The following is a 27,959-nucleotide window of genomic DNA, read 5'->3' as shown; positions in this document are numbered from 1 at the left end:
CATGTCCTCCTTGGGGACAGGGGCCTCCCCTGCCCCATGCTTGCTGGGGTGGTGGCAAGGCCTGCGGGCCCCCTGGGCCTGGCAGTGAGGCCTGGCCCAAGGCCTGGCCGCCAGCCCTGTGGTAAGGCCTCTCTGCCACCTGTTGCCTTATGAAGCCGCGTGACGTCACAGCAGTGACATCACGGTATGGCGCCGCCGGGCACAGCGCCCCGCCCCGTTGCCTCGGAGGCGCGGCACTACAACTCCCAGAAGGCCTCGCTCCCGCTGTGCCGGACTACATTCCCCAGCGTCCCTCGCGCCCGCGGGTAGGGCGTGCCTCGAGACTACATTTCCCGTCGTCCCCCCTTAAAGGCGGTGGGGGTGGTGTCCTACGGTGGCCGGCGCGGCGGCGGTCGCGTGACGTGTTGGCCGGGCGCTGCTCGCCAAGATGGCGGACGAGGAGGGTGAAGGGCTGCCGCGCTCGGCGGCGGCGCCGCACCGGAACGGCGGTGGTGAGGGGGCCCCGGCGGGGCCGGGCGGCCCCCGCGTAGTCCGTATCGTCAAGTCGGAGTCTGGCTACGGCTTTAACGTACGCGGTCAAGTGAGCGAGGGCGGCCAGCTACGGAGCATCAACGGCGAGCTCTACGCCCCGCTGCAGCATGTCAGCGCCGTGCTGGGCGGCGGGGCGGCCGACCGCGCTGGGGTGCGCAAGGGGGACCGCATCCTGGAGGTGTGAGTACGGGGGGGCCGCCGCCCCGCTGTCGCCCACCCTGCCCAGCCCGGCTCGGCGTGGGGGGCTGCCCGCCCCCGCCCCGCTGCCGCCCCCTCCGCTGTGGGAGGGCTGAGCCTCGCGGGGGGTGAGGGGCGGTGTCTTCCTCTCGCTGGGGGCTTTGGGGGGAGTCTTGAGGGTGCTGAGCCTGGCTGGGGCATTGGGGCATCCTTTTGAGGGGGGGAGGGCTGAGCCTCGCTGGGGGAGTCGTGAGGAGGGGCTGAGCCTGGCTGGGAGCTTGGAGGGGGTCTTATGGGAGCCTGTAATGGGGGGCTAGGCCGGCTTCCCCTCGTTGCAGATGTGGGGGGGCTCGTGGGGGTGGTTGGACCGCACCAGGGACTTGGGGGGGCTGGTTTGTTCTACTCTCCCCAGGGGCTTTGGGGGAGCCCCGGGGAGGCTCCTGTGAGGAGCTGTGTTGGTCTGCCCAGATGCTTGGGGGCCCCTGATGAGGGGGCCTGGTCTGGTCTCTCACTGGGGGCTTGGGGGAGCCCTTACTGGGGGGGCTGGCCCAAGTTCCTCTCACTGGGAGCCCTTAGGGGGTCCAGCCTCCCCTCACTAGGGGCTTTGGGGACCCCTTTTGAGGGGGCTGAGCTAGCCTCTCATCCTCAGGGACCCTTTTATACAGAGAGGGGTGTGGCTGTCTTCATCCCCTCATTGAGGGTTTTAGGGTGCCTCTTCTTACAGGGGGATGCGGGCCAGCATTGTCCTCCCTGAGGGCTTTGGGGGACCCCTTTGGGGGTGGAGGGACACAGCCTCCATCTCCTTGAAGGTGAGGCACTCATTTTTCAGGGGGTTCTTTAGAGGTTCCCATTCTTTGTGGGGTGTGTGGAGGGATTGAGGGTCACAGCTGCAGGAAGGAGCCCCTCCCTTGGGGGGTGAATCAGGGGGTCCCCTTCACTAGCTCATCCCTGGGGAGATTCTCCCCCCACCATTGTTTTTGGGGGCGTCCTTTGGATTGCAGAGCAGGAAGGGCTCACAAGCAGCAGAAATACCTGTAGGAGCCACATCCATGGATCTGCCTTCCCGGCTGGGAAGGGGGTGGCCGCAGTGGGGAATTTGCCTGGGGTGGCACTGAGCTCCTGGAGAAAAGCTGTTCCCAGGAGAGATCCCTGGTAAGGAGGGGAAGTAGGTTAGGAGATGTGAAAGGAGGTAGCTGGAAGGAAGGGTGAGCTCCCCCTTCCTTCCAAAGTCGGGGGCGGGGGGGGGGGGGGGGGGGGGGGAGAGCAGAGGGAAGGGCCTGTGGCTGGCACAAACATGTACTGGGCTGGGTGAGCTCGTGGGTGCCCTCACAGAGAGCTGGCATGGGCCAGGATGAGGTGTGCAAGGGTGCAAACCCTCCGCCGGTGAGTGGGACCCTCAGTCTTCAACGTGGAGACCTTCCTGGGGAGGGCAGGGGAATGCTTGTGGAGGGAGGAGGAGATCTGACATGGCAGGATTGCTGCTGCAGGCATGGCTGGGCAAAGAGAGGGACAAAAAAAAAAACCCCTTTGGGATGAGACAGGGATGCTCTCTGGAGTTGGTGGCCTGCCTTCCACCCCGCAGCCATGCAGCTTTGCAGAAGGTGGCAGAGGTGGAAATGCATGCTCAGGGATGGGACCGGCTGCTTGGTTTTTTGTCCTCTTGGTCACTGGGACTGCGGGTTGTCCAGGGCTGTGTAGTAGCTGTTTCTCGACAGCAAGAATTGTAATGTGAGCCTGAAAACATCTTTCCATGGGAATGCTTCAGCTGTCTTGAAACTGATCTTCCCCCCCCCCCCCCCCCCCCAAAAAAAACCCCTTAGGCTTTGAGCCCATGTTTGCGGACTGACATCGGTTAAATCTCTTTCAGGGTTTTCTGTAGCCTTAGCCTGTTGAGGTGTATTTTTCTCAGCATGTTCCCCTTCGTCTTGTGGTTCTTAGGGTTGGTTCTGCCCGTGCCGAGCTGTGCGATACCTCCTGATCCTTACGTATTTGTACTTCATGCTGAGTTGGTTAAGTTCAATTACTTATTAATTACAGGGATTTCACAGCAGCAGGAATGCTTTGCTGCCAGTCTTTGCAGGCTGCAGTGTGTGAAGGACAACAGCATGTGTTTGGGCCCAGCAGAGAAGATCTGTTCTGACTAGCCCGTGGCTAGAGAGCTGGCCGTGCCCTGCAGAAAGCTTGCTGTTGGGATTTGGCTCTCTCTCATGTGACCCAAATACTTTACGCTTTGATTTTTTTTCTGTGCAGAAGAACCGTTTGGGGGGGTGAATTCTGCACCTGGAGGATCTACTTGAGAGAACAGCATTTATTGACCAAGGGGAAGTACTTTCGTATGCATTGCAAGGTGCCAAGCTAAAATTCTCCCTTGTGCCCGCTGTGGGGAAACACTTAAAATGTCGTGTTTCAAATCAGAGGTAGGTTTTGAGGCCGGTGCTGGAATTGGGGTTCGGTCCCCAGCGTCTTGGCCAGTGCAAGGCGAAGGTCCAACCTTTAGTCTGTTGCCAAACCACGCAGCGGTGTTTGAAAGAGTTAAGGCCTGCAGATAACAATGGTTAATGAGGTGGCATGAGGGGTGTTTGCTTGTGGCTCTCTGGACCCCTGGCTTCCCGTTCCACAGGACAGGGAGCAACTGCGGCTGGAAGGATGGGGGATTTCCTATTGCATTATCTGCCACTTCTCATCTCCCGGGAGAAGTCGCTTTTAATTTGCGCATGTATCTTCTTGTAGCACTGCCAGATTGGCTCTCACCCTTTTCCAGTATCGGCTATTGCTTTTGTTAACCTGGCTACATAAATCTGCCTGAAAAATATTACGCAGTACCAGCCACATTTTGGCAATGTGAAGTCCCTGTGTCTCTGCACACTCTGCCAAGAGGACGCTCGTTCTCACTGGGTCTATTAAAATCAAACTCCTGCAAGTAAATCTTAGCACGGTTGTGACTTGGAGTAGAAAACAATAAAACAAGACTCCAAAAATAGCTCTGATTTCCCTTCCTTTCCACAGCAGCACCCTGCGCACAATGGTGGGGGTGGGGTTCCCTGGGAGGCATGGGGCCCATCTGCCGCCGCTGCCGCCTCCCCAGCACAGTGACCCTGGCCCCGGTGCCCGGTTCATCTGCCCACAGGACCCACAGCTGGTTTGGCAGTTGCAGTGAACTTGCTGAAAGCTGGGCTGTGGGTCTGGAGCTGGGTGATGTGGCTTTGGGAGGAACTGCTGGCTGCTTGGCATCTTTGCAGATCTCATGTTGTGTTTGAGTGCTGAAAGCACGTGCAGGTTAGGTGTTCTCTGAACAGGCTGTTTATTTCCAAGCAGGACTTTGTTTCCACCTCCTGCAACTCCGAGCAAACTGGCCTGGGAGAGAGTTTTTTGGAGCAAGAGCCTGAGAGATGAGATTCTTCCATTGCATGGTCTTGATGGAATTACTGAGGCTGTTGCTGCAGAGTAATGGAGTATTTAGCACGTGGTAACTTGTCTGTGGGGTCTGTCGCCCCACATCTCTTCCCCAGCTCGCTCTGGACATGTGCGGTGCTGGAAGACCCCCAGACCTTCCATCCCTGCATGGCTGAGGGCTCCGGCTGCAGTGACGGGAGTGTGGTTTTCCAGGTGCACAACCTGCTTCTCAGTCCTCATCCAAAACCAAAGGATGTTTCAAGTGTTGTCTGAAGGGTTTATTTAGAGTCCTGTCCTCGCTACAAAGTCCTTTATTGCCATCCTTCACTGCGTGACGCTCCTGTATCTAGCATCTAGCTCAGACCTCTTGCTTTCAAAGGCTGGTTTTGCAATGTAGCTATGGCATGCTCTCTAATCTTCTTAGCTGGTTTTGTGTTTGTGGGTGTTGAGGGCATTGGAGACAGACAATGAAAGCTAATTTAGTTCTTGATTATCACCCTGAATGACAATCATAACTAATCTTGACAGGGAAGAAAATCTCACTAGCGTTTGCTCTGCTAGCAGGGAAGCTCGCTCAAAAATAATTGAACAGATAAAGAAGGGATTTGTTCTCAATATCGTTGAACTGTGTGCAGCAGAAACCTGGTCCGATCTAGGCATGATTGCGAGGGCAGGGGGGTACCGTACCCCACCAGACTAGAGAATTGGTCTCCATCACGCATTCCTGTTTCAGAAATGTCTGAAATGGTCACAGTACCTTCTGCTTTGAGGGAAAGTGTCATACCCCTCAATACAGGTCTTGATGGAATAACCCCCGACGGAGATGGCTTCTTCCTAACCCTCATGGGGAGTGACTCCGGTTTGCGGGGTAAAGGTGTTTCCCTCAGGAGATTAAACTCTTTATCTCTTCTTGGTCTAAAGTCTAATTTTGTGTATTGACTTGGGACAGAAAAAGCTGGTTCTGCTTTGGAAAATTCCAGAATGGTCTGTAAAAGGGAGGCAGCAGCTGTGTGCTCTGCTTATTCACAGAATTTTGTTGCTTGCACAAAGGGTGCGCTGCCAGAAAATCACCTTACGAAGTGGTCAGCAGGCCTTACCTTGGCCAAAGTTTTTAAGGGTGTCTCTTTCCTTAACCTCAGACAGTTTAGGAAGTGGATTGAATCAGTGTTGGAAGCTTTATCTTGCATACCTGGAAGGTGAGAAGGAGGAAGACATGTGGGGATGCACGGCCCCCTCGCTGCTTCAGAGGTGGGTTGTTGTTCTGCTGTGGTTGCAGCAGTAGGAACTCGTGAAACATGTTGAGTTTGGCTTGCAGCCTGGCAAACCTAAAAACCCTCTAATCACCAGCTGATAGATGTCTTTCCTTCTACCACCTCTAAACACACTGTCTTCCCGGTAGTGTTCCTGAATTCACCCCAACCTTTCCAGGTTCCATCCCTCGCTTTCCTGCATGTGTTTTCCAAGCATTTTACTGTGGGTCAGCATCTCTTCCCCTCTTACAAACAGGGCTGCTGAAGCACAGGAGGGGGAGTGGATTTGCCTGGTTAAGGCTGTAGATTAGAATTGGGAATAATTCGGGTCTCCTGATTGCGCCTTTCAGCCTGTGCTCGGTGTGCTCAATAAGGCTGGCATTGGCTGTTGGAGTGAAAAACTGCAAATGTGTCTTTTCTTTCTTGAGAGATAACAGCAGTGGGTAAATGGAGAACCCTCGTGTGCTGGGTTTTTCATTAAGTGTACAATTAGATATACGCAAGAGCCTTTTTATCTACCCTGGTTTAACACTTTGCAGTATACTTAAACAGAACTCTATAGGTGCCTAGGAATGGGCACGATGACTGAAGGTGGAGAAATTTAAACCCATTTCTGCCACCTGTGCTCTCTGCTCCTGCTTTGTTCGTCTTGAGATAACAAAGCAAATGGGTCAGACCCCATGGGCTCGGTGGAAGCGGCTGCCCCGCTCCTGATGGGGAAGAGCTGCTGGGGATGTGCTGGACGTTGGTGCCTGGCATCTTGCGGTGGCTTTTTTGTACCTATAGTTACCCTTCCTTGCTCACCAGTCTGAGCACTGAGGAAGCAGCGGTGGACAAAATGGTAAGGCAGCGGGAGAGTTTCCTTTTACTGGGATTCAAACCTGTGCTTGCAAATGTGAGCTGCAAACCGAAACATTGAGAGGCCTCGTGAACACTCATACTCCAGGCTGCTGTTGGACTGGGATGCTGTTTCAAAGAGCTGGAGCGCGAGACCCTGCCGGGCTCTTCACTGACATCTCTGGAGGAGCGTCTCGTGACAGTGGTTTTCAGCGTGTGGTCTCCAGAGCCCTCAGGGGCTCGCTGATGTTGCTCAGAGCTCTGTGAAAGAGCGCTGCTGGGAAACCAAAGCCACTGTCACAGGCTTGAACTTGGTCATCAGCAGCTTGAACAGAGCCAGAGGAGAATCTGGGTCTACAAAAAGAACAGATAAGAATCATTGCTTTGATGTTGGTCAGAAAGGTTATGCTTAAAAGTCCAGCTCTGTGCTAGCACTGGGGCTTGTGGTCTAGCAGCCCTGTCCATCTCTGGTCTTCTCAGGGTGGTTTTGCTGATGGTTCAGGGAAGGAAAACCCAAGGAGGCCTTGACCTAGATCGTGTCTCCTATTGCTGGTATAGAAGCTGATTGCTATTAACTGCTCCTGAGTTTCCAGGGTGGATTTGATACAGACTTGGTTTCTGAAGTGTCCAAAATGTTGTTCCTTTTTCAGCAAGACTAAGAGCTTTCCACCTATTGAGTCAGTACTTGTTTGCTGTTCAGTAGTAGTTAGTTTTTAACCTTCTGAAATGTTAACATTCTTTGTCTTCTTTCAGGGTGTTTCAGAAATATTAATTTGCAAGGAATCATTGCTTTCATGATTGGAGTGGGTGAATGGCAGTCGCACTGTTTGCAAGAGCAAAGCGTGTCAATATGCACAGGGACATTAAAACTTCCTTAAAATGTTGTAAGAGGCTTCTGTGAAAATGGTAATTATCCCAACCTTCTTCTAGTCTCTCCCATGTAAGAGAAATAGGAAAGGTCAGTGGAATTGCACTTGTTAGTGTCTTCGTGGGTTCTTTTTATCTGTGTGGAATAATATTGGACAGAGTCTGGATTTCTTAGCTGTAGAAGAGGAAGGCTGGCTTCCCTTCTTTTGGGTGATTAGAAATGGGGAAATACTGCTTCAGCCTCAGTTGAACAGCCCTGGCATGGTTCAGTTCTAGGAAGGCTTGTGCTGACAGCTGGCTGGCTTTGGGGACTGAGCAGTTCAGGGCTGGAGTGGGGGAAACACACTGCCTGTTGGGGAAACTGTTTAGCTTGAATGGTCTCGGGTGTGTCATGCAACTGAGAAACAACTGAATACGTCGCTCTCCTGAGGAGTGGTGGAAGGGAGCCAGCACCATCGCAGTGGCTGCCCCTTTGCAAATGCACCCCATAAGGCATTGGCGGTAGTGTCGTGTGGAGCTGCTTCGGTGTTTGGCATTAGCTGGATTTGAGAAGGGAGAGGGATGAAGATGATGAAGTGCCCGTTTCTGCAGCTGCTATGGGAAGCCTGGAGAAGATGTCCCACACCACTGTGTCCAGTAAGCTCATTAGCTGTTCACCTTTATTTCCAGAGCCTCTCCCAAGGAGGCTGCTGATCCCTGTGGTGACTGCCCTTGTTGCTGGATCTCGTCTTCAGCACTCTTCTTCCTTCATCAGCCCTTCTCAGAGCGGAGAGTAATCTGTTGTCTCAGCACCGCACTTAAAATCTCTCCTGCAGCTGAATATTCGTGAGAACCGTTGTGTTACAGAAGAGGCAGGAGTGCAGGGAGCTTCTTGGTGACATACGGAATTTTATGGGCTTAACGTACAGCCCTGGACAGAGCTGGAGCCAGATGTGCTTTGAGCCAAGTGTCAGGAGCTGGAAGATGCAAAGCACTGGGTGGGGGAGACGGGGACTTGGCAGCCCATCCCTGCTAAGAGACAAGTGACACGTGAAGTTGTGGTGTGAATAGCTGCTGCCAGCCTTACTTCCGAGGCCACATCTACATGGCCTTGCCAACCTGATTCTGTCATACTGTGGTGGGAGAGCTCTGACCTGTGCTTTGCCATGGTGGCCCTGCAGAGAGCATGGGATGGCTGAAGGTGCTCATCTGCTAAAAAGCAAAGCCTTAAAGATGACTTGAGTTGTTTCTGGCGTGTTTTTCCTTGGATGGTATGTCAGCTGAGTCAGTACTTTGCCTGAATGAAGCACAAAGACAGGCTGTGGTCTGAATCTCCAGGACGCTTATTGCAGACTTTCTTGCAGTAAATTTCCTTGTCATCTCTTGACAGACAGATAGTTGGGAAATTTTAAGAAGTCTTTGCAGAACATGAGTCATTCAGCGTACAAATGGGAGAAGTGAAATGTTCTTCTCTGTATCTCGGGGATCTTGCTCATTAGCATCGGCATGATGGGGAATTTTGCTTTGTCGAATGCATGCTTTGTCCTCAGGATCTCCTGGTGTTTGCCAGAAGTTCCTTTTCTTGCTGAGAACACTTGCCGATAGGTGTTCCTGGGTTCAAACATAGCTGCTGAGTGAGACATTTTCCACACTGTGCTGGCAGAGAGTTCAGGTTTGGGGGAGCGAGTGGGGTGCTTCAGCAGCTCATTCTCTTTCTAGCCAGGGGACCGTGCCAGCCTGCAGCCACTGCTCACTGTCTTTGGCCTAGTACTTTGAAAACTCAGTCTCAGAGAAGCTTTTGAATTCGTTACGGTGAACAAACACCAGTCTGCTCTGCCCCCCAGCATGTATTTTTTTGTGGCAGGAGCTTGCTGAACCACAGACTAAAGATCTTTTGTTAAGCATAACCTGCTGTAATTCCCAGAGCTTGGCTTCCCCCATAGCACCAGGCAAGCCCTGACGGGCAAGTGCTGAGGCTGGCAGCACCTGATCTTGCCCCGCGTGTGCCAGGGTTTCTGCCCGCGCAGTGGTGTCAGCAGGCAGCAAAGCATGCAGCTGCCTTGGGTCACAGTCCGGAGTCTCAGCCCAGGCCTGTCTTGGCAGGTGTCTTGGGCATCGTGCTGGACTGTGGACTGCGGCGCAGGCATGTGTTCCCTCTGCTGCGGTGAGATGATTACCGTCAGAGATGTGGTAATGAGTGCTTTGGGGTTATGTTGTCCTCAGCTCAGCAAACGTGAGCCCTTAGTCATGGTGAGTATTGAGCTAGACCGACCCTACCCAGCACCAGGAGGAAAACAGCTTCTTCCCAGCTCACTGGGGGGGTGGCAAGAGCATTTGGGAGCCCCTTGCAGCCCTGTTTAGGTAGGGATGCCCCTGCCAGGGGAACAGCATGAGAAGGCTCCACATTGCCCAGTCCAACAGCACGCTGAACAGCTCCAGCATCGCTTCTACCTACTCAGTAAAGAGCTTTCCTGTGGTAACCTTCCTGCGAGGCAGCTCACATCCCCAGTGAGGTGAAGAGGAAGCCGGGCACTGAGGGAAGAAGACTCACCCGCTGTGCTGCAGTGGAACATGGCAGAACCTCGTGCTCCTGGTTTAACCACATCCACGTTTGGTGGCAGACAGCTGAGAGAAGTGATTTGTTGGAGGAAGTTGCTCTTCGAGTGCTGCTGAAGTCTGGCAGACCTGGCTGGGGGTTGCGTGTGCCTGGCTGCGGTCTCCATCCTGGAGCAGTTTGCTCTGCCGTGAGCAGAGTTCTGCTCTGTTTCCTGTCCCACACAGAAGAGAGCTGTTTGCCATCTGCGGTACTTCCTTCGTGGAGGGAAGGATTCATTAGATCTGGTTGTCATCTGCCGCTCTTGTACCTGGACGTCCTTTCTGTAAGGTATGGAGGGACCCAGCCCTGTGGTCAGCTCAGCAGCCCTCTTCTGGGACCGTGCGCGTCCCCTGGAAGGGTAAAGGTAATGCCTGGATCTTTTTTTCTGACTTCATATGGAGGCAGAAGCTTGAGGAGCAAAGTACCCGAGTGTCCTGTTGTCTCTGGAAAAGTGCATTCAGCTCTCAGAACCCACAGGTCTGTGGCTGTGTAAACAGCATGTTGTTCAGCTGTGCTCCTCTCACCTTGCCAGCTGCTCTGATTTGCCTATGTCGTATGATTTACCATTCCTTTTCTTTGTTGATTCATCAATAATGATTCCAGCCTGAGTTGCTATGGTGACTTTATTGCAAAGGTACGAGTCCTTCAGCCCCCTGCGCCTGCGGTACCGACTGCTCCTTCCTACTGCGCCGCAGAGCGAAGGGGTGAGCAGGGCTGCTATTAAAGCAGCATCTGATCTTAGAAAGACCTGCTGGGAGCGATGGAGAGCTGGCAGTGGGTGTTACCAGGTTTTTGTGAATGAAATGATGCATTGCAGTCTTATTGTCGGGAGTCCCAGGTCCTGTCCTTGCCACCTCCCAGGGTTTGGTGTTGGCTTGGGAAGGAAATGGGTGGCAGCAGAAGTCACCAGGGGCTAAGGAGAGGAAAAGGAGGAAGCCGGCAGTGTGTTTGTTCTCAGTCTGCTGGCAGAAGGGAAAGCACGGTGTCTGAGGTCTTTCCTGACAGGAAGTTAAGGCGAGGACCTAGTTCCAGCCTAGCTGGGGCTGAGTAACTAGAAACCAGCCTTGACTTTTGTAGACTAAGTGGGGCGTCCTGCAGTCTGGGTCATCCAAAAGCACCTGCTGCCAGCTGGAGGCAGCTCTGCCTGTCACTGGCTGGAGATGGGCTCGAGGTTGAGTGTGGGATGGTGACTATACTCCCCTGCCTTCGTCCTTCTCTCTTCAGGATAGGACTGGGATGCATGGAGGAGAGTCCTTTTGGCCTGCTGTCCTTCCTGGTGCAGGCAAACAACAGCCTTCTCCACATGACTGGAGTCTCTGGCTTTTCACCCCCATTCACCAAAAATCATACTTGGGCAGCGGTGCTGTAAGACTTTGCAGATTGGGTTTATTCTAGGCGAGTGGAAGGGATCTGGGATAAGTGAGCAGCATGTGAGCATCGGTCAGGTGGAACAAACGCGAATGTCATTTTAGTGTGACGATGTTGGTGGCTAATGGCTCGAGTCGGTAACGAGGGCTGCCCTCTGTGACCAGATTTGCTGCTTGGGAGGCCATGTTCCTGCCCTGTGGAAGAGCTGGCTGGTGAGGAGGGGATTCTCCCTCTTCCTGAACTTAACAGCCTCGTTGCTGTAAAAGCTGCATACAGCTCTTTGAGCACTCTTATCGCACAGAGCCCAGGGGCTGCATCCGAGGGTTATCCCTTCCCTGAAACGATACAGGAGCTCTAAGAGGGCTGATAACCATGGGTAGTGTCCAAGCTGGGGAAAGCTTTTTTTGTCCAACTCCTGGCAAAGCATAAGTGCTGTCTCTGGCTCACAAGCACCGCTTGGGGCTTTTTTAAACTTGATTCAGAGTGTGGGATCTCTCACCCAGACTTGCAAGTCAAGATCAGATCTTTTCAGGGTGATTTTTCTAAGTAAAAGTTCAGTAAAAAGTGATTGATGTGAAGCGGTAAGAGCTGTTCTCTTTCATTTGAGAGCTGGGGATTGAAAGCTAAATCCCGTGCTTGATTTAAGGCAAGCTGGGATGATTCTGTGACCAGTACTACATCTTTGGTGGCGAGATGATGACAGTCTGTTCCCAGGCTCTGGGAAGGAGTAGCTGACTTGCCAGGAGGAGTAATTTTCTCTCCCTCCATGGTCAGGACTCGTGGCTGGGAAAGTGCAGGCTGCCCTCCTCTTGCACTCCTCTGAAGCATCAGGTAATGGCCATAGCCAGCAGTGCAGAATAAGGGCGATGTTGGGTTTTCTGGTGGAGAAATTCCTAGGTGTGAGTGAAGACAAATTGCGGTTGTGGCATGGTTGCCGGTGTTTCAGCAGCGGCGTGAAACTCCTTGGCTGGTTTGTTCCAGGCTCATCCCAAGCAGCTGCTCAGGAAGCAGAGGTGAAGGGCACCTGTCGTCTCCGATGGTCCATGGGCTCTCCGGCAACCTTGCAGGAGCGCAGCCAGGCTGACTGGTAGGGATGCGGTGCGTGAAGCTCTGCCTGTTCCTGTTTATACAGGGAATGTTTTGGATACCAAACTCTTCACAGAGACACTTGCAATGACTGCGAGTTTATGGAGACTCGCTACTAAATTTAGCTTTTATCAGGAGGAAAAACAGGCTTGTCCTTTCCCAGATTTGGAAGAGAACCTAACAGCGCTCTTCGCTTTGAAATCAAGTCATAGGTCCAGCATCTTTCCAAGCTGGCTGAGGTCTGGTCTGTATCTTCTGGGCAAAGCAAGAGCCAGGTGATGGTTAACTGAGCTTGCAGGGAGACCACGAATGGCAGGAATGCTCTAGAGGTGGCTTGGGCATGTCTTGGGTCTTCAGAGCTTCTATGGGGCTCCTGGAGGGCTTTGGGCATAATTGGGACGAACTCTTGTGATCAGGTTGGAGCAGCTTAGGAAGCAGAAACATGTTACTTGCTGCAGCAGTGCTCCTGGGCTGTTTGGGGCAAGGCAGAGCAGTTTGCCTAGAAGTAACTGAAATGAACACACGTCTTGTTTATGTTGCACTGAAGCAGGTGTGCTCATGGGTACTGTGTCTTGGCAGATGGGAACACCAGCTTCTGAAATTGCTTACCTTTGCTCTCTGAGCCTCCTTGCCTGCTTTCTCATTCTTGTTCAGATGGAAGCTTCAATTCAGATTTAGGGAATTCCTCTTACGTTTTGGAGCTGTAGAGGATCAGGAGATGGGCTTTGCCCTAGCAGACTAGTATGTATTATACGTTCAGTGTTTTCTTCCCCAGTTCTGTGGTCTCCTTGTAATTGCTTTTAGCTGATGGGAAAAGGCTTGCTTTCTGGGTACGAACATGCCATGTCGTATCATTGAGAAATGGTGAAAACCGCAAAACTTGTTTTAAATATTCAAGGGGGTACATGAACCTTCTAAAGAAGTTTTAGCTGTGTCTGTAGTCATTAAACATAATTCAGTAACTAATAACCTGAGAAATCATCAATAGGAAAAATGAGTGAAGTTCAGACCAGATTGAAACTGGAGCAACCAGAGCAGTTGAGGCTGGAGGGATTTTCAGGGGAAGCAGATATGTGATGGATCTCTGGGCTGGTCCTGGTGTGGTTTGAAGGCTCTGTGGTCACCTCTGCCTTGCTTATGGCTTTTCTGCTTTCTCTTTCACAGGAATGGGGTGAATGTTGAAGGAGCAACACACAAGCAAGTGGTGGACCTGATTCGTGCAGGAGAGAAGGAGTTAATTCTGACAGTGCTGTCCGTGCCTCCCCATGAGGCAGATAACCTTGATCCGAGTGATGACTCTTTGGGGCAGTCATTCTACGACTACACAGAAAAACAAGCTGTGCCCATCTCCATCCCCACGTACAAGCATGTGGAGCAGAATGGCGAGAAGTTTGTGGTAAGTATCAGCTTGGACAGTGTTTTCTGGATATCTCTGGGTATCTGCGCCCTGAGCTGGCATGCTCCTTGCTGTTAGTGGCAACACTCTCTTCTTGTCTTCGGGATGGAGGCATGTTAATTTATTATTGACTGTTTTTGACGCTGTCTTATTTAGGCTTGCCTGTCTTCACTCTTACTGTGCTTGGTTATTCTTTTGCAGCTATCTCCGATGTGTTGGGAAGCTTTTTTTTTATTAATGTATCTGGAATAGCTTGATCTCTTACAAAGATTAAGTATGAAGCTATTGTTTTGTTCATATAAGCTTTCATATTTGTATCTCCTGTTTTACACCAAGTGTTAAGGACATCTGTGATAGATGTAAAAGCAAAGGGAACAGATGTCTTGAAGCATAGCTTCCCATCTCCAGAATTTCTTTTCCCTTTAGGGAGTGGTGGGGGAAATAGCTGTAAAAAGTCTTTTTCCTTTGGGTTCCCTGCTTCTTCTGTTGCATTTATTGGGGAGGCTGGCAGTCATTTTCCTAGGTGATGTGATCTGTCATTTAAGTACCTGATATGGGTGCATCCTCCGAGGCTTAAGGTTGATTCTGGCTCATCAGGGATGGCTGTCTGTGGCTGGTAAGGAAATGTTTGGAGAGGGACCCAAAACAGGTTGGACAAAGACACTCATCTGCAGAACTGTTTCTTTTTGCAACATTTGGGGTGTATTTAACCTCCTCAATTGGCTTGGCCTTGCTTGGCTCTTCTGCTTCCTTGCCTGGCTGTGTAGTGTTCACAGGTGCTCTGCTTGCAAACTATCTTGACTGCCCTGCCCTCCAGCACCCTGTGTCTCGCTGCTGGCCGCTGCTCTGAGCATGCCTCGGGTCTGAGCTGTGGTGAGGGTCAGCAGAGCCTGCAGCCCAACCCCAGCTGGCTCTGAGTTTCAATCAGCGACTGGTAGAGACAGAAGCCTGCCACAAGGGCAGTATTCTTCCCCCTGCAAATAGCTGCTTATTGTTAGGAGCACAGTCCTACCCATGTCCGGACCATGTTTTTTCTTCTGCTCTGTGTGCTGTCTTCGTTTTTCCAGAGCCAGGGAACTGTGTGGCCATCGGTGGGGGTGGACGATGAGGCGGAGGGCCTTGGGACGAGATGGCGAGTATTGGGGCTTTTTAGTTATGCCATTGCTTTGACTCGTGGCTGGAAGATTTGTGCCATATGCTGGGTCCGGTCCCTTCACCCTCCCAGACTGGGAGGTAGGTTTGGTTGGAGCAGTTGCCCTTGGGACATGATTGCGTCATCATGTGAAGTGCCAGGAGACAGATGACAAACTGGCTTATCACTTTTTCCTCTCCCAGCTGAGGACTGAGGCATTTTCCCAATGAAGACACAAGCCATCATCAGTGTTGCAGAAATAGCGTGTGTGTGTGAGAGAGGAAGGGTGGAAAGGGTTCAGCAGTGCTCGGCTTGCCAGAAGAGTCAGGCTCCTGTGCAAAGCATGTCACTTCAACATGTCATCCTGGCACGTGTCTCTGAAGGGGACAGATGGGATCCTTCCAGATCCGCCACTTCACGGGGAGCACGTGCTTTCCCCGCACCCTGCTCTCCCAGCCCTGGTGGGATGCTGTCAGATAAGGTGTGCCATATGGGGCAGGAGAAGAAGGGTCCTAGAAACCAGAGGCTCTTAAAGAAGTGCAGTGCAGGGCAGGGGGTCAAAGGGAGCCTCTTCTCTGGACTGACAATAGCTGCTGCTGTTTGGATCCAGCTCCATCCCAGCACCTTCTCTTGAGGTGACACTGGAAGGGTTGAATGCATGCTTCTTTTTAAGGAAAAACCTGTGGGTTTGTTGGAGCACTTTTCCCTTGTGAAGGCTGTCAGGCAGGTATCTGGAGCACAGATGTGGAGAGTGAGTGAGCTGGGACTGCTCCCAGCCCTCATCTGGGGAGCAGGTTGGGGTTTTGAGTCTTCTGAATGCTGCTGAAGCCACCCTCGGTGCATCTTTGGCATGTGCCTCTTGCTACACTCCACCTCTGTGCTCTGCCAGCCCTTTGGCTTCAGGAGGACAGTGGAGGGTGATGCTCCTCTCCTCAAGGGGAAAGGTGGTCATTGCAAACACTTCCTTTGTGCAACATGGAAAAGCGTGAACCTACTCTTTTCACCACTGCATCCCTTTACTGGTGTGAAGCTAATTAAGGTAACTGCTGCTGTTTGGGACCTCCTTATCACTGAGGGCATATTAGCAATGCCTAGATAAAAGCTTGTTTAATTTGCCTGCAAGACTGAGCAGATTGGCTTTAAAAATGGAGGCAACTGGTTAATGAATGGGAAGGGAATTCCCTGAAGAGCATCGCAGTGCTTAGAAATGTCCTGCGACTGTAACTCTGCTCTGGGTTTCCCCTCTTTGGGATCAGAGTCTTACTTCCTTAACAGTGTCCAGAATGAAACTGGAAGAGTGCAAGCATAATGAAAAAACTAGTTGACATGGAGTGTTCCTAAAAGATTTCATGCTGCCTCTCCCCTGGGATCTGCCCCATGGTTGATGCCTGATGGCTGCCAGGGGCTGTGTCCAAACACAAACCGAGCCTCCTGCTCGCTTTGGGACCTCTCTGGGTTTCGGGGAAGTAGCTGTGAACCTGAATCCAGAGCTCTGGAGTTTTTGCTGCAATGAGAGGCTCAATTCTGCAACAAGCTGGAAATTCAGTGGTAGTGTCAAGCACATCTGGAAGGTGATGAGGCTCCTGTTGCTGAAAACAGCTGATGCAGTCAGCACAGTATTGCTGTGACATCTGTCTGGTGGTGGCTTGGTGCACCTCAGGGACCCTCCTGTGTGCAGGACATGATCCAGGTGAATGCCATGATGGCTGCATCAGGCTTGGGGCCTTTTGTAAAGGGTTTGGGTGTTTTTCCTCTCCTTTTGGAATAGAAAGGTGCCTTGAATTCATGCCGATCCGGCTGCTGTCAGAATGAGGTAGTAGTTGGGACATCCCCCAGCTCCAGGGATAAGCAGTGGTGTATTTATTCATACCAGTTTCTCATTCTAGCTCAAACCCTCCTAATTTAGCCTTGTGCTACCTGTGGGTCTGGGAAGGCAGAGCTGTGCCAGTTTGAATTTGGAAAGCTTTTCTCACCCCAGTGAGCCTCTTCTCCTCCCTCCAGGTCTACAATGTTTACATGGCGGGCCGCCAGCTCTGCTCAAAGCGGTACCGGGAATTTGCCATCCTGCACCAGAACCTGAAACGGGAATTTGCCAACTTCACTTTTCCACGTCTCCCAGGGAAGTGGCCATTCTCTTTGTCAGAGCAGCAGCTGGATGCCCGGCGGCGAGGGCTGGAGGAATACCTGGAGAAAGGTACTGAGCTGGGAGCTGTACACCGCCTTCCTCGCAAGGAGGGAAACAAATCTTCAGGGTACATCCTTCCACGGGTGGTCCAAAACTTCACAGGCATTTGTTTACCTGTGAGGGAAAGAAGCTTGTTTGTAGCTAGATGGGATTTTATGGCCAAGGTGGCGAGGGGGAGCTCAGACTTTCCACGGCTTAATGATGCATGTGTTACTGGCTTGCAGTATACTTCCAACAACACAATGTGTAATTAGTTTTTAACGCACAACAAGCCTTTTTTTATAGTGTCACATTGCTCGCCAGTAATCTTGGAGATGAGGGAGCATGGGCAGGAGGCAGAGGAAGGAAGCTTTGGAGCAGGGAGAATGTTGTGTTTGAGGCTGTTCTCATCAGGGGAGCTCAGCTCAACCTGAGCTTGTTCACAGCTGAACGCTTTGGTCCTTTTTAATCAGAATTGTAATACCTGCAGCAGGAGTTTCCTTTAGGTTGAATTCAGATGGTGGGGAAGTGGGTGCAAGACCTTATCTCTGTATCAGGGTGCCTGGCTAAAAGATCTGACCCTGCATTTTGCAGTGAAGAGGCTGTAGATGAGATTCAGGGAGCAATGACCCCTCATCCTGTGATGCTGTGTTATCTTAGTTGCCTGGAAGCAGCTCAGTTAGTTTGTGTGAGCTTAACAGCCTTTTCCCTTGCTGGCATCTGGGAGTGAAGCCCCCTCTTCCCATAAGATGGATGTGGGTCAGGTTTTCCCCACCCCACTGATATCTCAGCCCTGCCTTGCTGAGCTCGTTCATCTTCATCCTTGGTTACCAGCTGGCTGGAGGAGCGGGCAGACTGGTTGCATCTTAGAGGCAACATGATACAGTTGGGGTCCAAATTATTTGCTGAACTTGGCCTAAATTCCCAAATAGTTTCAGTCCCTCTGGAATAACTTTTTTTTGTTTGAGGCAAAAGTACTATTTATGAAATTCTTGCCCACTTTTAAGTATAGTCTAAACCTCCTGTTGGCCATGTGCCTGGGGCCTGGGTTTCACCCACGGGGAATATCTCAGTGAGTTATTCAACACCACTGTTCACTTGCTATTGTAGGGGATTCAGGCTGGATCAGTATTCGTGCCAGGACACCTGATACAGCCTGGAAAGCACTTGCTTTGATAAGGTTTTTCAGGGCTGGAGATACCAGCCTCATTTCATGCCGCCCACAGAACAGACAGTTGTTATTTCCATGTCACCTTTGGGCTGGTCCTGGGAGGAGAGGGCTCCCTCTTCCCCCGGGCACCCTACTAACCTGCGCTCTCTGTCCTGCAGTGTGTTCAATACGTGTCATTGGGGAGAGCGACATCATGCAGGAGTTCCTGTCGGAGTCAGATGAGGTAGGCAAGGAGGTGACGGCGCTGAAGCTCTGCCACGACCTTCCCTGTACAGTGGCCATAAATGCTTGGTAAAACTGGATCAGAGAGCAAAGATGTTCCCTGCCAAAGCTTCAGTTGGTTGAATAGAAAACCACGGCAGAAAATCAAGGCCGCAGTTTGCTCTCTGTCACTGCACATAGGAAACACTTTCTCCATAGCAGCAGCTAAGAGCAGCTTTGGTGCTGCTCTTGAAGGCGTGCACAGAGCAGAACCAGCCATGAGGCCTCATTGCATACCCTGGCGCTCTGGCAAGGGGAGACCCAGCAAAAAAACACATTCACTGACTTTCCTGCTGGTTTCCGTGCTGGTGGCAGCCCAGGTGGCTTTGCATTTGTGAGCTGTTTGTATTTGTCGGCCTTTGGCCAGAAAGGCAACAGGCACTCTGAATACCAGTCTGAGTTGCTTCTCCCAAGATTTGAGTTGCAGGTAGCAGCAGTGAGTTGCTGTTTGCCCTTCAACTGTTGTTCATTTTCCAACCTTTCCATGGTGCATGAAGTTGTTGTGTCCCAGAGCTTTCTCTCGCTCTTCACTGGCAAACCTGTGAATGTAAAATCCTACCCTGTTGTGGCCTGAAACTGTTCGCTCAGCTTCCTGTCTCAGAGCAGAGCCTTCTTTCAGAATTTCTGTGGTGCAGACTGGAATGGGATTCCTGAGGCTTGTGGAGCAGCTGGTTGTTAGAAGTGACCATTTTAATTAGCCAGCGCAAGGCAATAAATAGAGCTTGGGCCTCAGTTTGTGTGATGCTGATTTCTGTCCCCTCTTCTACCCTCCTTCAGAATTACAACGGTGTCTCAGATGTGGAGCTCCGAGTAGCATTACCAGATATAACAACAGTGACAGTAAGAGTCAAAAAGAACAGCACTACAGACCAGGTGTACCAGGTGAGCTACTTCTTTTTTTGCCTTGACTGGAAGATTAACATAATTTGGATGTTAACCAAGACCCTACCGGCACCCACTTGCTTCTCTCTGCTCCTCTCGAGTGCAGGTGGGCATCAGTGACGCTGCTTTGCTGTAGCAGAGAGGATAGGGATGCTAGAGAACTCTAACCTTATGCTGTGCTGAAGCAGCGTTTTCGCTTGCAGGTTTGGCTGCAAGGACAGTCATTGCTGAATTAATTTTCACTGATAATATCTTAAAGCTGGCGGATGGCTCTAAGCACTAGACAGATTGTGTATTATGGCTTGCAGTGGCTGGGGTGGAGGAGTTGGATCCAAGAGCTGCCAGCAGCCAACACACGAGTCTCACTGTGGCTGTGTGGCAGGACAGCAAGTTGAATATTAAGGGTAGTGACCCTTTTGGGGGATTCTCTGGCCAGATTACAGGTTTGCAAGTGGCCAGAGGCCCAGTGCTTTAAGTAGAAAACTAAGGAGAACTGACATCAACCAGCACCACAGGAGGGAAAGTGGAAGCTGTCAATGGATTAGGGGGAATAAGATGATGCAAGGGAGACCCTTTTTGAAAGGGGAACTAGAAATGTTGCTGCAAGCAAGGGAGCCCCAGAGGGTTGTGAAAGAGCAGGCTCTCAGGAGCTCCAGATCTGCACAGCAGAATCCTTTGGGTAGATAGGATTCGCAGTGCAGGGTGTGTTTGGGACACAGCCTCTTGAATTTCATGTCACCTGTGCCGAGGTCTGTGAGTTTTGGCTGTGGTATTAGCATGCAGGATGGAAGCATTGTTGGAGAAAACTCCTAGGGGAAGTGTGCACACCTCTTCTATTAGGAACTGAAGCTGGAGGCATCAGAAGAAAAGATGACCTAATTGTCAGCCATGGTGGCACTTAAAATCTAGAGCAGTTTACAGGAAGGTGAAAGCAGGAGAGTCTAAGCCCTTGCATAAGAAAACACCTGGTTTTACTGGAAGAGTAAAATTCAGGTTTTCTGTGGTGACTAACACCTCGGGTTAGGGAATACTTGGGAATAACCTGTATGTAGCCAGCCTTGCCCTGGAGGGGGACAGACAGCTGCTGGCTCCTGTTCGGCTCACCCCATTTTCCCATTTGGTTGCTCTTTAGGCCGTGGCTGCGAAAGTTGGAATGGACAGTATTACCGCAAACTACTTCGCCTTGTTTGAAGTGATCAATCACTCCTTTGGTAAGTCTTTTAATCCCCTCGGTGCTGACGAGCAACTGGGAGAAAGCTCTGCAGCACTAGCAGAGCCCAGTGGCACTCTCACTTAGGTCTTATCTCTACTCACAATATCAGGAGCCCCTGGGAGGAATCGGGCAGGCACACTAGGCTCTGATAGTGAGGAGCCCTCAAAGTTTGATGGCTTTTTTGTTGCCACTTAACTTTCCCTTTCTTAAGCAGTTCAAGGAGACAAGCTTTTTGTTAAACTGAGAGATGCATTTTACTTTAGTTGAAAGGGTCCAGCAAGCTTAGAAAAAATGGGCAGTGTCATTGTAATGTGGCAGTCTCTGGAGAGGGGGGGCAGTGGCTTGGGACAGAGCGAAGGTGCTGGAAAGTGGATTGAGGGCACCCTCAGTCTGTACACACATAAGTGTGGGGCAATATCCAGGTCCTGAAGAAGGGGGGTGCTGTGAGCTGCATCTTAGCTTCTCTTCTCTCCTTCTGTGGTTAAATCCTGATGGTATTTGAGGCTTGACTGTGGGATTCTGGGCGATCATTTTGGCACTTAAGTAATTGCCATCCTTCCAGCCTAGCATGTGCTGGGGTCCCCTGGCTGCTGTTCAGATCCCTGGCCGCAGCAATCTCTGATTTCACCCAGCTTTATGTTGGGTTCACTGAAACTGTAGAGAGGGCAAAATATCGCGGTCACACCACAAAATGGGTGTAGTGGTTGGTTTGTGTATTATTTTTCCCCTGTGCTGGGTTTTAAGCCAAGTGTATTTCTCATTCCCAGCTGGGTACCTTCATTTCTGAATTGTCATCTCTATGTGCCTCAAACTCATCCTGTTGTTACAGCAAAATGCCTTGTAGGAAGAGATTTCTAGGGCTGTTGCTTGTGCTTACAAGATTCTGGCTGAACAGAAGGGGTGATTTTTAGCTTCTGAGACCTCCTAAAATGACTCATCTCACAGAACAAGCTGGGTTTGCATTCAGATGCTGACCCTGGGGCAGCCAAGGTCACCAGTGTCCTGTAAAAGTGTTGGTATCACAGAACTGCCTCTGCCATCAGGTTTGTGGTCACTTTTTGAGAGTTACTGGGTGCTGGTGTGACAGAGCAGGACGCGGACACAGGGAGGGAAGACCAGGGCTGGAGGGTCAACGTGTTTCAACATTGCCGAAGCAGGGCTGTGCGGGGAGCCTCAATTGGGAATGCCTGCTCTTGGGAGATGGGACGCTGCAGCACGCTTGCAGTCTCATGCAGGAAGCTTTTATGGTGCCAGACTCTAACTGGAGCTATTAATTCCTTGTTCCTGTGAGTGCTGCACTTCTCAAACTGCGCTGGAAAGTAAAAACTTCAGTTAACCTTTATGGCTTGTGCTTTTTGGACACTCACTGTGAACATCCACATTTATTCCTGTCTGGATACACTCCATTTAATTTCTCTGGAAACCATAAGCTCCATCTGCAGTAAGATAATGACCGTATCCTTACCTGATGGAGACATACTGGCACCCGCCTTTTTTGTCCATCATAGCTGGGTAAAGCAGATTTGAACACAGTAAATGTCTCGACAGGGACTTGCTGGTGGCCCAGCTGCTCCAGCTTGGCTGAGCAATGCAGTGGGTTTTGTCCAGGCTCTGGTGGCAGCCTGCCATGATGGGGTGGACCTTCTCCACTGTGGGCACAGTGCATAGGTCCAGGGCACAGGTCCTAAGGCTTAGGGAGGATGGACCTCCCTGTGCACAGCAGGGAATTAAGTCAGGCTGTTGAACTGATGCTTGAGAGCTGCGCTGAGCTCTCCAACGACCGAGAGGAGTTCAGTCTCACACAGATTCCTGCCTGTGCACTAGAGGCGATTGCAAGGGACTGGTGTGGTCCTGACAGTGTGGAAGTAGGTATTGAAAAAAGCTGGATTTGGTCAGGGAGGAGAAGAAAGGGCCCTGGAGCAGAGCTGGAGCTCCCGATCCTGGCTGACTCAGCTAAAGGGCATCGCCAACATTGATTTGTGCAGCAGCCAGGCTCCAGTCACAGATGATGATGCTGATGCTGTGTGGGGCTGTGTGCTGACCTCAATGTCTTGTGCTTTTTTTCAGTGCGCAAACTGGCGCCCAATGAATTCCCCCACAAACTCTACGTGCAGAACTACACCTCAGCGGTGCCGGGAACATGCCTGACCATCCGAAAATGGCTCTTCACTACAGAGGAGGAGGTTCTTCTCAATGACAATGACCTGGCAGTCACCTACTTCTTCCATCAGGTAGGTGCCCAAGAGTTGTAATTTTTTACTGGAGGTAAGGCAACACAAGTGCCCGGCTCCCAGTACTGCTCCAAACACTGCTGTCCTTTGGCGTACTGGCAACAGAGCATGAAATTGAGGGCCAGTCCTGCTTGGGTAACTTCAAGGAGTAGAATTCCATGGTTGGGTGAATCAGCGGTGCTGTGGTGAACTTGTGGCCAAGTCACAGTTGAACTGGGAGGCAGGACTCTGCCGCTGTCATTGCAGGAAGTTGCCTTCCCAGAGCAAGCTAAAAGGATCGCGGGAGGCTGCACTCCTTGGGTCAGATATGTTTTCCTCAGTTCTGTGTGTTGTCAGTGAAGACGGGGAACAGACTTCTCGCTGTTCACCATAAGGAAAGGGGATGTTCCTGCCTGTGATTTCACTTTATGCAGATTCTCTGGGATGAAGCGAGTCCGAGAAGAGCCATGTTCTCCCATTGCCTGTATAAAGCCAGTCTAGGATGACCAGCTCAGAGGTAGATATCTGCAAAGTTCAGTGAGATGAGTCCTGCTCTGTCTTAACCACCAAAAATGCTGTTCTAGTGCTCTCTGAACTAAGCCTGTACCAGCCTCTGGTACAAATTGAAATAAAAACAGTAGTTTGTCAAATTCTTTGATCTCCTAGACTGGATCTTTACTGGCTGGCAGCTTTACAAGCCGCTTTGTGCCAGGGGCAGGAGTTCTTGCTGGGACGTGCAGCTGAGGAGTGAAAGGAAGGGGCTGTGTACCTGCTCAGTCCTGAAGGAAAAACACATTTTCCTGCCAACACTCCAGCAGCACAGTGGGTAAAAGCCAGCACGGCTCTCCTGGAGGTGGCTGTGCCTGTGTGTCTGGAGCGGAAGAGTTGTACCAGCCTGTCCCTGCCTGTGCCTGAAGGCAAAAGCAGGATTCCAGGTACCAGCATTTCCAGATCCATCCTCTTTTGCCAGGGGACATTCTTCCAAAGTCCGACTAGATGCTTAAGCATCTGTATGCTCCCCGAGGCAATCAGAGGCTCGTGGCAGGAGCCAGTGAGTGCAGAGAACCACCTCTTTGAGCCTCTTCATCCCTCTGCCTGTTTGGGGACATTGGTCACCTTCTGGGGCTGTGAATTGGGGTTGGCTGTTCAAAGCAGCCTCAGGGCCAGCCAGGGAAAGCAAAGCATTGTGACTCAGTGAACAGTCCACTAGTCTGACCTCCTGGGTTTCCTTTCCCTTTTCCTGTTTAGGCTGTTGATGATGTCAAGAAAGGCTACATCAAAGCAGAGGAGAAGTCCTACCAGTTACAGAAGCTGTGTGAGCAGAGAAAGATGGTCATGGTGAGTTATCCTACCTGTCCTGTTTGCTTTCCTTCCTGTTTGCAATGCTGTGTTTGGAAAGGAGACACTGGAACAGGTTGCCCAGAGAAGTTGTGGGTGCCCCATCCCTATAAGTGTTCAAGGTCAGGTTGGACAGGGCTTTGAGCAACCTGGACTAGTGAAAGATGTCCCTGCCCATGGCAGTGGGGTTGGACTAGATGATCTTCAAAGGTCCCTTCCAACCCAAACCATTCTATGCACACAGCCTTGAAAAACACTTCTTTCTTGGAAAGCAATAACTGTGGAGAGTTGGGGGGGTGTGGGCTTAGCACAGGAGGGATTGGCAGGGTGTGCAGACATGCAGGAATGCCAGGCGCAGGGCTGGGACGTGCCCGAGGGTCGGCCGCTGCATGAACCAAAACCTCCCCTCGTGCCTGGCACGTTTGAACAGCGGCTTGTCCTTGGCAAGATCACCCATTGACTTGGCTCCACACAAGGCAGCGATAAAACCTTGTGGGTTATTGCCAATGTTGAAAGGTGAGGTGCTTAACATGTGATGTAGCAATCCTTCATCTGCAGCCCTTCGGGGATGGCTCTTTCTTCCTAGTAATTGAGAGGCAAAGGTCTCTTTCTGCCTCAAGACTGCCTCCGAGATGGTGATTCTGGGCTAGCCAAAGGAGGGGTGGGTCCTGGCCTGCTCGTAACGTGAGTTGCTGCCCCCTCCGTGCCTTAGTTTTTTGGGGTTTCTTGTCCGGCACAAGTCTTCCCAGATTGTAAATCCTGTGTCAGAGCTTGCTGTCTGGTCAGGGATTTTCTGCCTTTTATCACCTTGCCCAGCAAGTGCTTGGGGGCTTGGTATGACTTGATGAGCCTGCCTGGCATGGACGTGGGGGAGTGAAGGGGATGTCCTGAGCTCATCTGCCAGATTCAGGCTTGGCTTGAAGATCAAACAACAGAAGAATCTGACTTGTAAATAACTTCCTGGGTTGCTCGGGGCTGCTGGTACCGAACGAATGCAGGCTGCCCTTTCCCTGACTTGCTGCACCCTCCCTGCGTTCTTGTGGCCAGCTTGGCTGCTCTCAAAGAGCAACGGCCTTGGGATCCCCTTCTCCAGCTTGACTGGTCTTGGTCAGGCCCCTCCTCAAAGCCCATTTGACTGCAGTAGCTCTGAGGGGTCCCTGCTGGGGGACTACCTTGGGGTAGACCCCGGAAGGGTCATCTGAAATGCTAAGCCAAGAAGGTTAATTATTAACTAATGATAAGGATCAGTAAATAGACGCTTCCTCCTGTGGGTTATCTCATGGCTCTTTTGTTTCTGCTTGTCTTGCTGGCTTTCTAATGACCCAAGAAAGATCTGAATCTTTGGAAAGGGTATATCCCAGCATATATATATATATCTATGTACACACACACGTACACCAGGTGCAGTAGGGCCGTGGTCTAGCAGGAGGTCGAGAAGACAATGTCTGTGTCCCAAAGACCCTGTGAAGTCAAAGTACTTCATCCTCTACCTTACCCCATGCTATTAAGGGTCCTGCCTGGAGCACAATGCTTGAGGATTTGGCTCCTTCCTCTGGTCTGGATGTGGCTTGTTCCTTGGTTAAAGAGTCACTTCAGACTTTGTTGTAGTTCTGCCCTGTGTAAACCTTTCTCATGCAACAAGAGGATGTGAGGCTCTGGAGCACCGGCCCCTGGAGAAGCTCCTGGCTTTTCCCATGTCCCATGCTGTGACTCAGAGCTCCTAGCACTTCTCCAGTGTCCTCACAGTGCTGCTTTGTCTGGGCTACACTCAGAAAGAAAGAAAAATAGCCAAAATACCTCTTTGGACCTTTTCATGAGTTTCAAGAGCATTTGCATTGAAGGACTCTGAGAAACCTGGATCCCACATCTGCCCGACAGCCTCTTTTTCTGATCTCATCTTCAGCCTGCAACGGTCAGGAGGATGGATCTAGCAAGAGTGGTACTTTCAGTCCTGGGGCTGCTTTAGCTGTTTGCTCAGCTCTGTACCCTTCCGGGGGGAGCACGATCACTCTGATTGGTGACTCTGGCTGCACCAGCTCTCCTGGAAAGGGTTTTTGGCATTCGAAGCCACGAGATGCTCTGTGTGTATCTGTGCCTAGATAGATTAATGATTTGGAGAGGGGAATTGAGCAGCTGGAGGGGTCTCCTTCCTTCCCCTAGCACAGCCCTGCTGCCTGTGGGTTTTCGGTTTCCTTTGGAGGGGATCCAGCCGCCCTGGGCTGCGGTAAAGCCAGGGATTTCCAAGGGGGTGATTAGCACCAGGGCATGCGCAAGGTGGAGGCGGTGTGAGAAGCAGGAGGATGCAGGGGTCCCCTTCATCTGAGCAAGCTAATGCCTGCAGCTTTCTCTCTGCAGTATTTAAACATGTTACGGACATGTGAGGGTTACAACGAGATCAGCTTCCCCCATTGCTCCTGTGACTCTCGGCGGAAGGGACATGTGATTACAGCCATCAGCATTAAGCACTTTAAACTCCATGCCTGCACAGAGGAGGGCCAGCTGGAGGTAAGGGGGTTTCTGTGAGGTCCTGGGGAGCTGGGCTCAGCCCCTGGCCTCCACCTCGACTTTTCTATAGGCAGAGAGCATCAGTGTTGTGTCCCCAAAGCTCTGGGCGTTCGGGACTGCGGCTGAGAGGCCTCCAAAGGGATTTTTGGCAGTGGTTGGAGCACAGGGGTTTATCTGGCTGCTCTGTGGGTGCTAGTGTGTGTTTCCACTGCTGCTTCCCTGGCTCATACCTGTCTCTGCAGCAAGGCTGTCTGAGGCATCCGCATTCCCCCTTCGTGTGGCTTTGCTTTTGCCACCTGATCTGCCTTAAACCTCCCCTTCCTCATGGTCTGCGGGGCTCTGGCCTCACCTGGGTTTCGTCTTCCTTCAGAACCAGGTAATAGCATTTGAATGGGACGAAATGCAGCGGTGGGACACGGACGAAGAGGGAATGGCATTTTGTTTCGAATATGCACGAGGAGAGAAGAAACCCCGATGGGTTAAAATCTTCACCCCCTATGTAAGTAGCCCTGTTCTTTGCAGATTTGCTAAGGAAAAGCCCAGAACCTGCTTGTTTTCCTTCTAGAAGCTGGAGGAGCAGCAGCCTGTGCTCCAGCTTTTGGGGCGGGAGGTGATGCAGGGGCCGGTGGCCGCCAGGAGGAGCCCGCAGCACGGGGAGCTCTGGGCTGGCAACCAGTGCCAGACTCTCCGGCTGGGAGCCAGGGCAGCTGTCTGGGGCTGCTTGCTGCTCTGAGGGATGCCTGCTTTCTCTTTGCAGTTCAACTACATGCATGAGTGCTTCGAACGGGTTTTCTGCGAGCTCAAGTGGAGGAAGGAGGTAAGAACCTGTAATTGCAGGGGAACGGCTTCACCTTTTACAGGAGGCTTTTAGTGGCAAGTGTTTCCGCCTGGTCCCTAACAGCAGTTTGTATGGGGAGTAATTGGATGCTTAGAGCAGTGATACCAGGTCTCTAGGGAGCATGGGGGTAGACTGGCTGGCTTTCAAAGGCCTGGGCTTTGTAGGTGTTTCATGTTGCAGCTAGAGCAAGGAGCTCCTGGTGCTGGGAAAGCCTCACGCAGGTGTGGCTGACCAGGTTAACCAGTTCCCAGGCTATGCGACTGTGGCCAGTCGCTCCCCGGCATCTGCTGTCGAATGCAGATGGCAAAACATCCATCCTCCAGAGAGATTATGCAGGTTGCTGAATTATTCAGAAAGGGTTGTGAGAGCCTTCACCGAAAAGCTGCTGAGAAGTGCAGAGAGGTTTTGGGGTTTGGTGGGGTTTTTTTTCTGAATCCCAGCCTGAGGTGCCTGCTCAGCCTTCTCCTGTCAAAGCTGCGCTTAGACCTGGCTCTGAGCCGCGGGTGGGGAGATGCACGTGAGCCAGCCTGCCCTGCCGCCTTCATCCCTAATGCTGCGCTTTCCCTGTCCTCTCCTCCCACTTGAGGGAGACGTTTTATCACCTTGCGTCCATCTGCTGCTCCTCCTTGGGGTTGCCTGTCATCCCCAGGGACTGCTACCATCAGCTTTGCTTGCAGGGAAGAGGCAGAGAGCGGCTAGAAAAGCCATGTGCAATCACCTTGCTCAGCTGGCCCTGGGGTGCTCTGGCCCAGGTTTTCCCTGTGC

At 51.7% G+C, this 27,959-nt stretch overlaps 1 protein-coding gene across 4 annotated transcripts in view; it reads left to right on the top strand.

Moving 5' to 3' along the window:
• The first annotated feature begins 393 nt into the window (after positions 1-393).
• The window catches only part of SNX27 (sorting nexin 27), a 35,591-nt gene continuing 8,025 nt past the window's right edge, over positions 394-27,959 (top strand). For 2 of the 4 annotated variants that reach the window (XM_030025477.2, XM_030025475.2), the window contains exons 1-11: positions 394-711; positions 13,249-13,480; positions 16,614-16,806; positions 18,106-18,170; positions 18,986-19,090; positions 20,223-20,301; positions 22,371-22,534; positions 23,762-23,851; positions 26,207-26,356; positions 26,727-26,855; positions 27,114-27,173. In XM_030025477.2, coding sequence (XP_029881337.1) covers positions 428-711; positions 13,249-13,480; positions 16,614-16,806; positions 18,106-18,170; positions 18,986-19,090; positions 20,223-20,301; positions 22,371-22,534; positions 23,762-23,851; positions 26,207-26,356; positions 26,727-26,855; positions 27,114-27,173 — 1,551 coding nt within the window. In that variant the 5' untranslated portion in view covers positions 394-427. Of the gene's footprint in view, positions 712-10,219; positions 10,335-11,979; positions 12,097-13,248; positions 13,481-16,613; positions 16,807-18,105; positions 18,171-18,985; positions 19,091-20,222; positions 20,302-22,370; positions 22,535-23,761; positions 23,852-26,206; positions 26,357-26,726; positions 26,856-27,113; positions 27,174-27,959 lie in introns of those variants that run through there. The other 2 variants (XM_030025476.2, XM_041126172.1) reach the window with 2 other exon arrangements.

The sequence above is a fragment of the Aquila chrysaetos genome, chromosome 9, assembly GCF_900496995.4.
Source record: "Aquila chrysaetos chrysaetos chromosome 9, bAquChr1.4, whole genome shotgun sequence".
Taxonomy (NCBI): Eukaryota; Metazoa; Chordata; class Aves; order Accipitriformes; family Accipitridae; genus Aquila; species Aquila chrysaetos.
The sequence above is the reverse complement of the archived record's forward strand: the minus strand, read 5'-3'. Positions and strand labels throughout refer to the sequence as shown.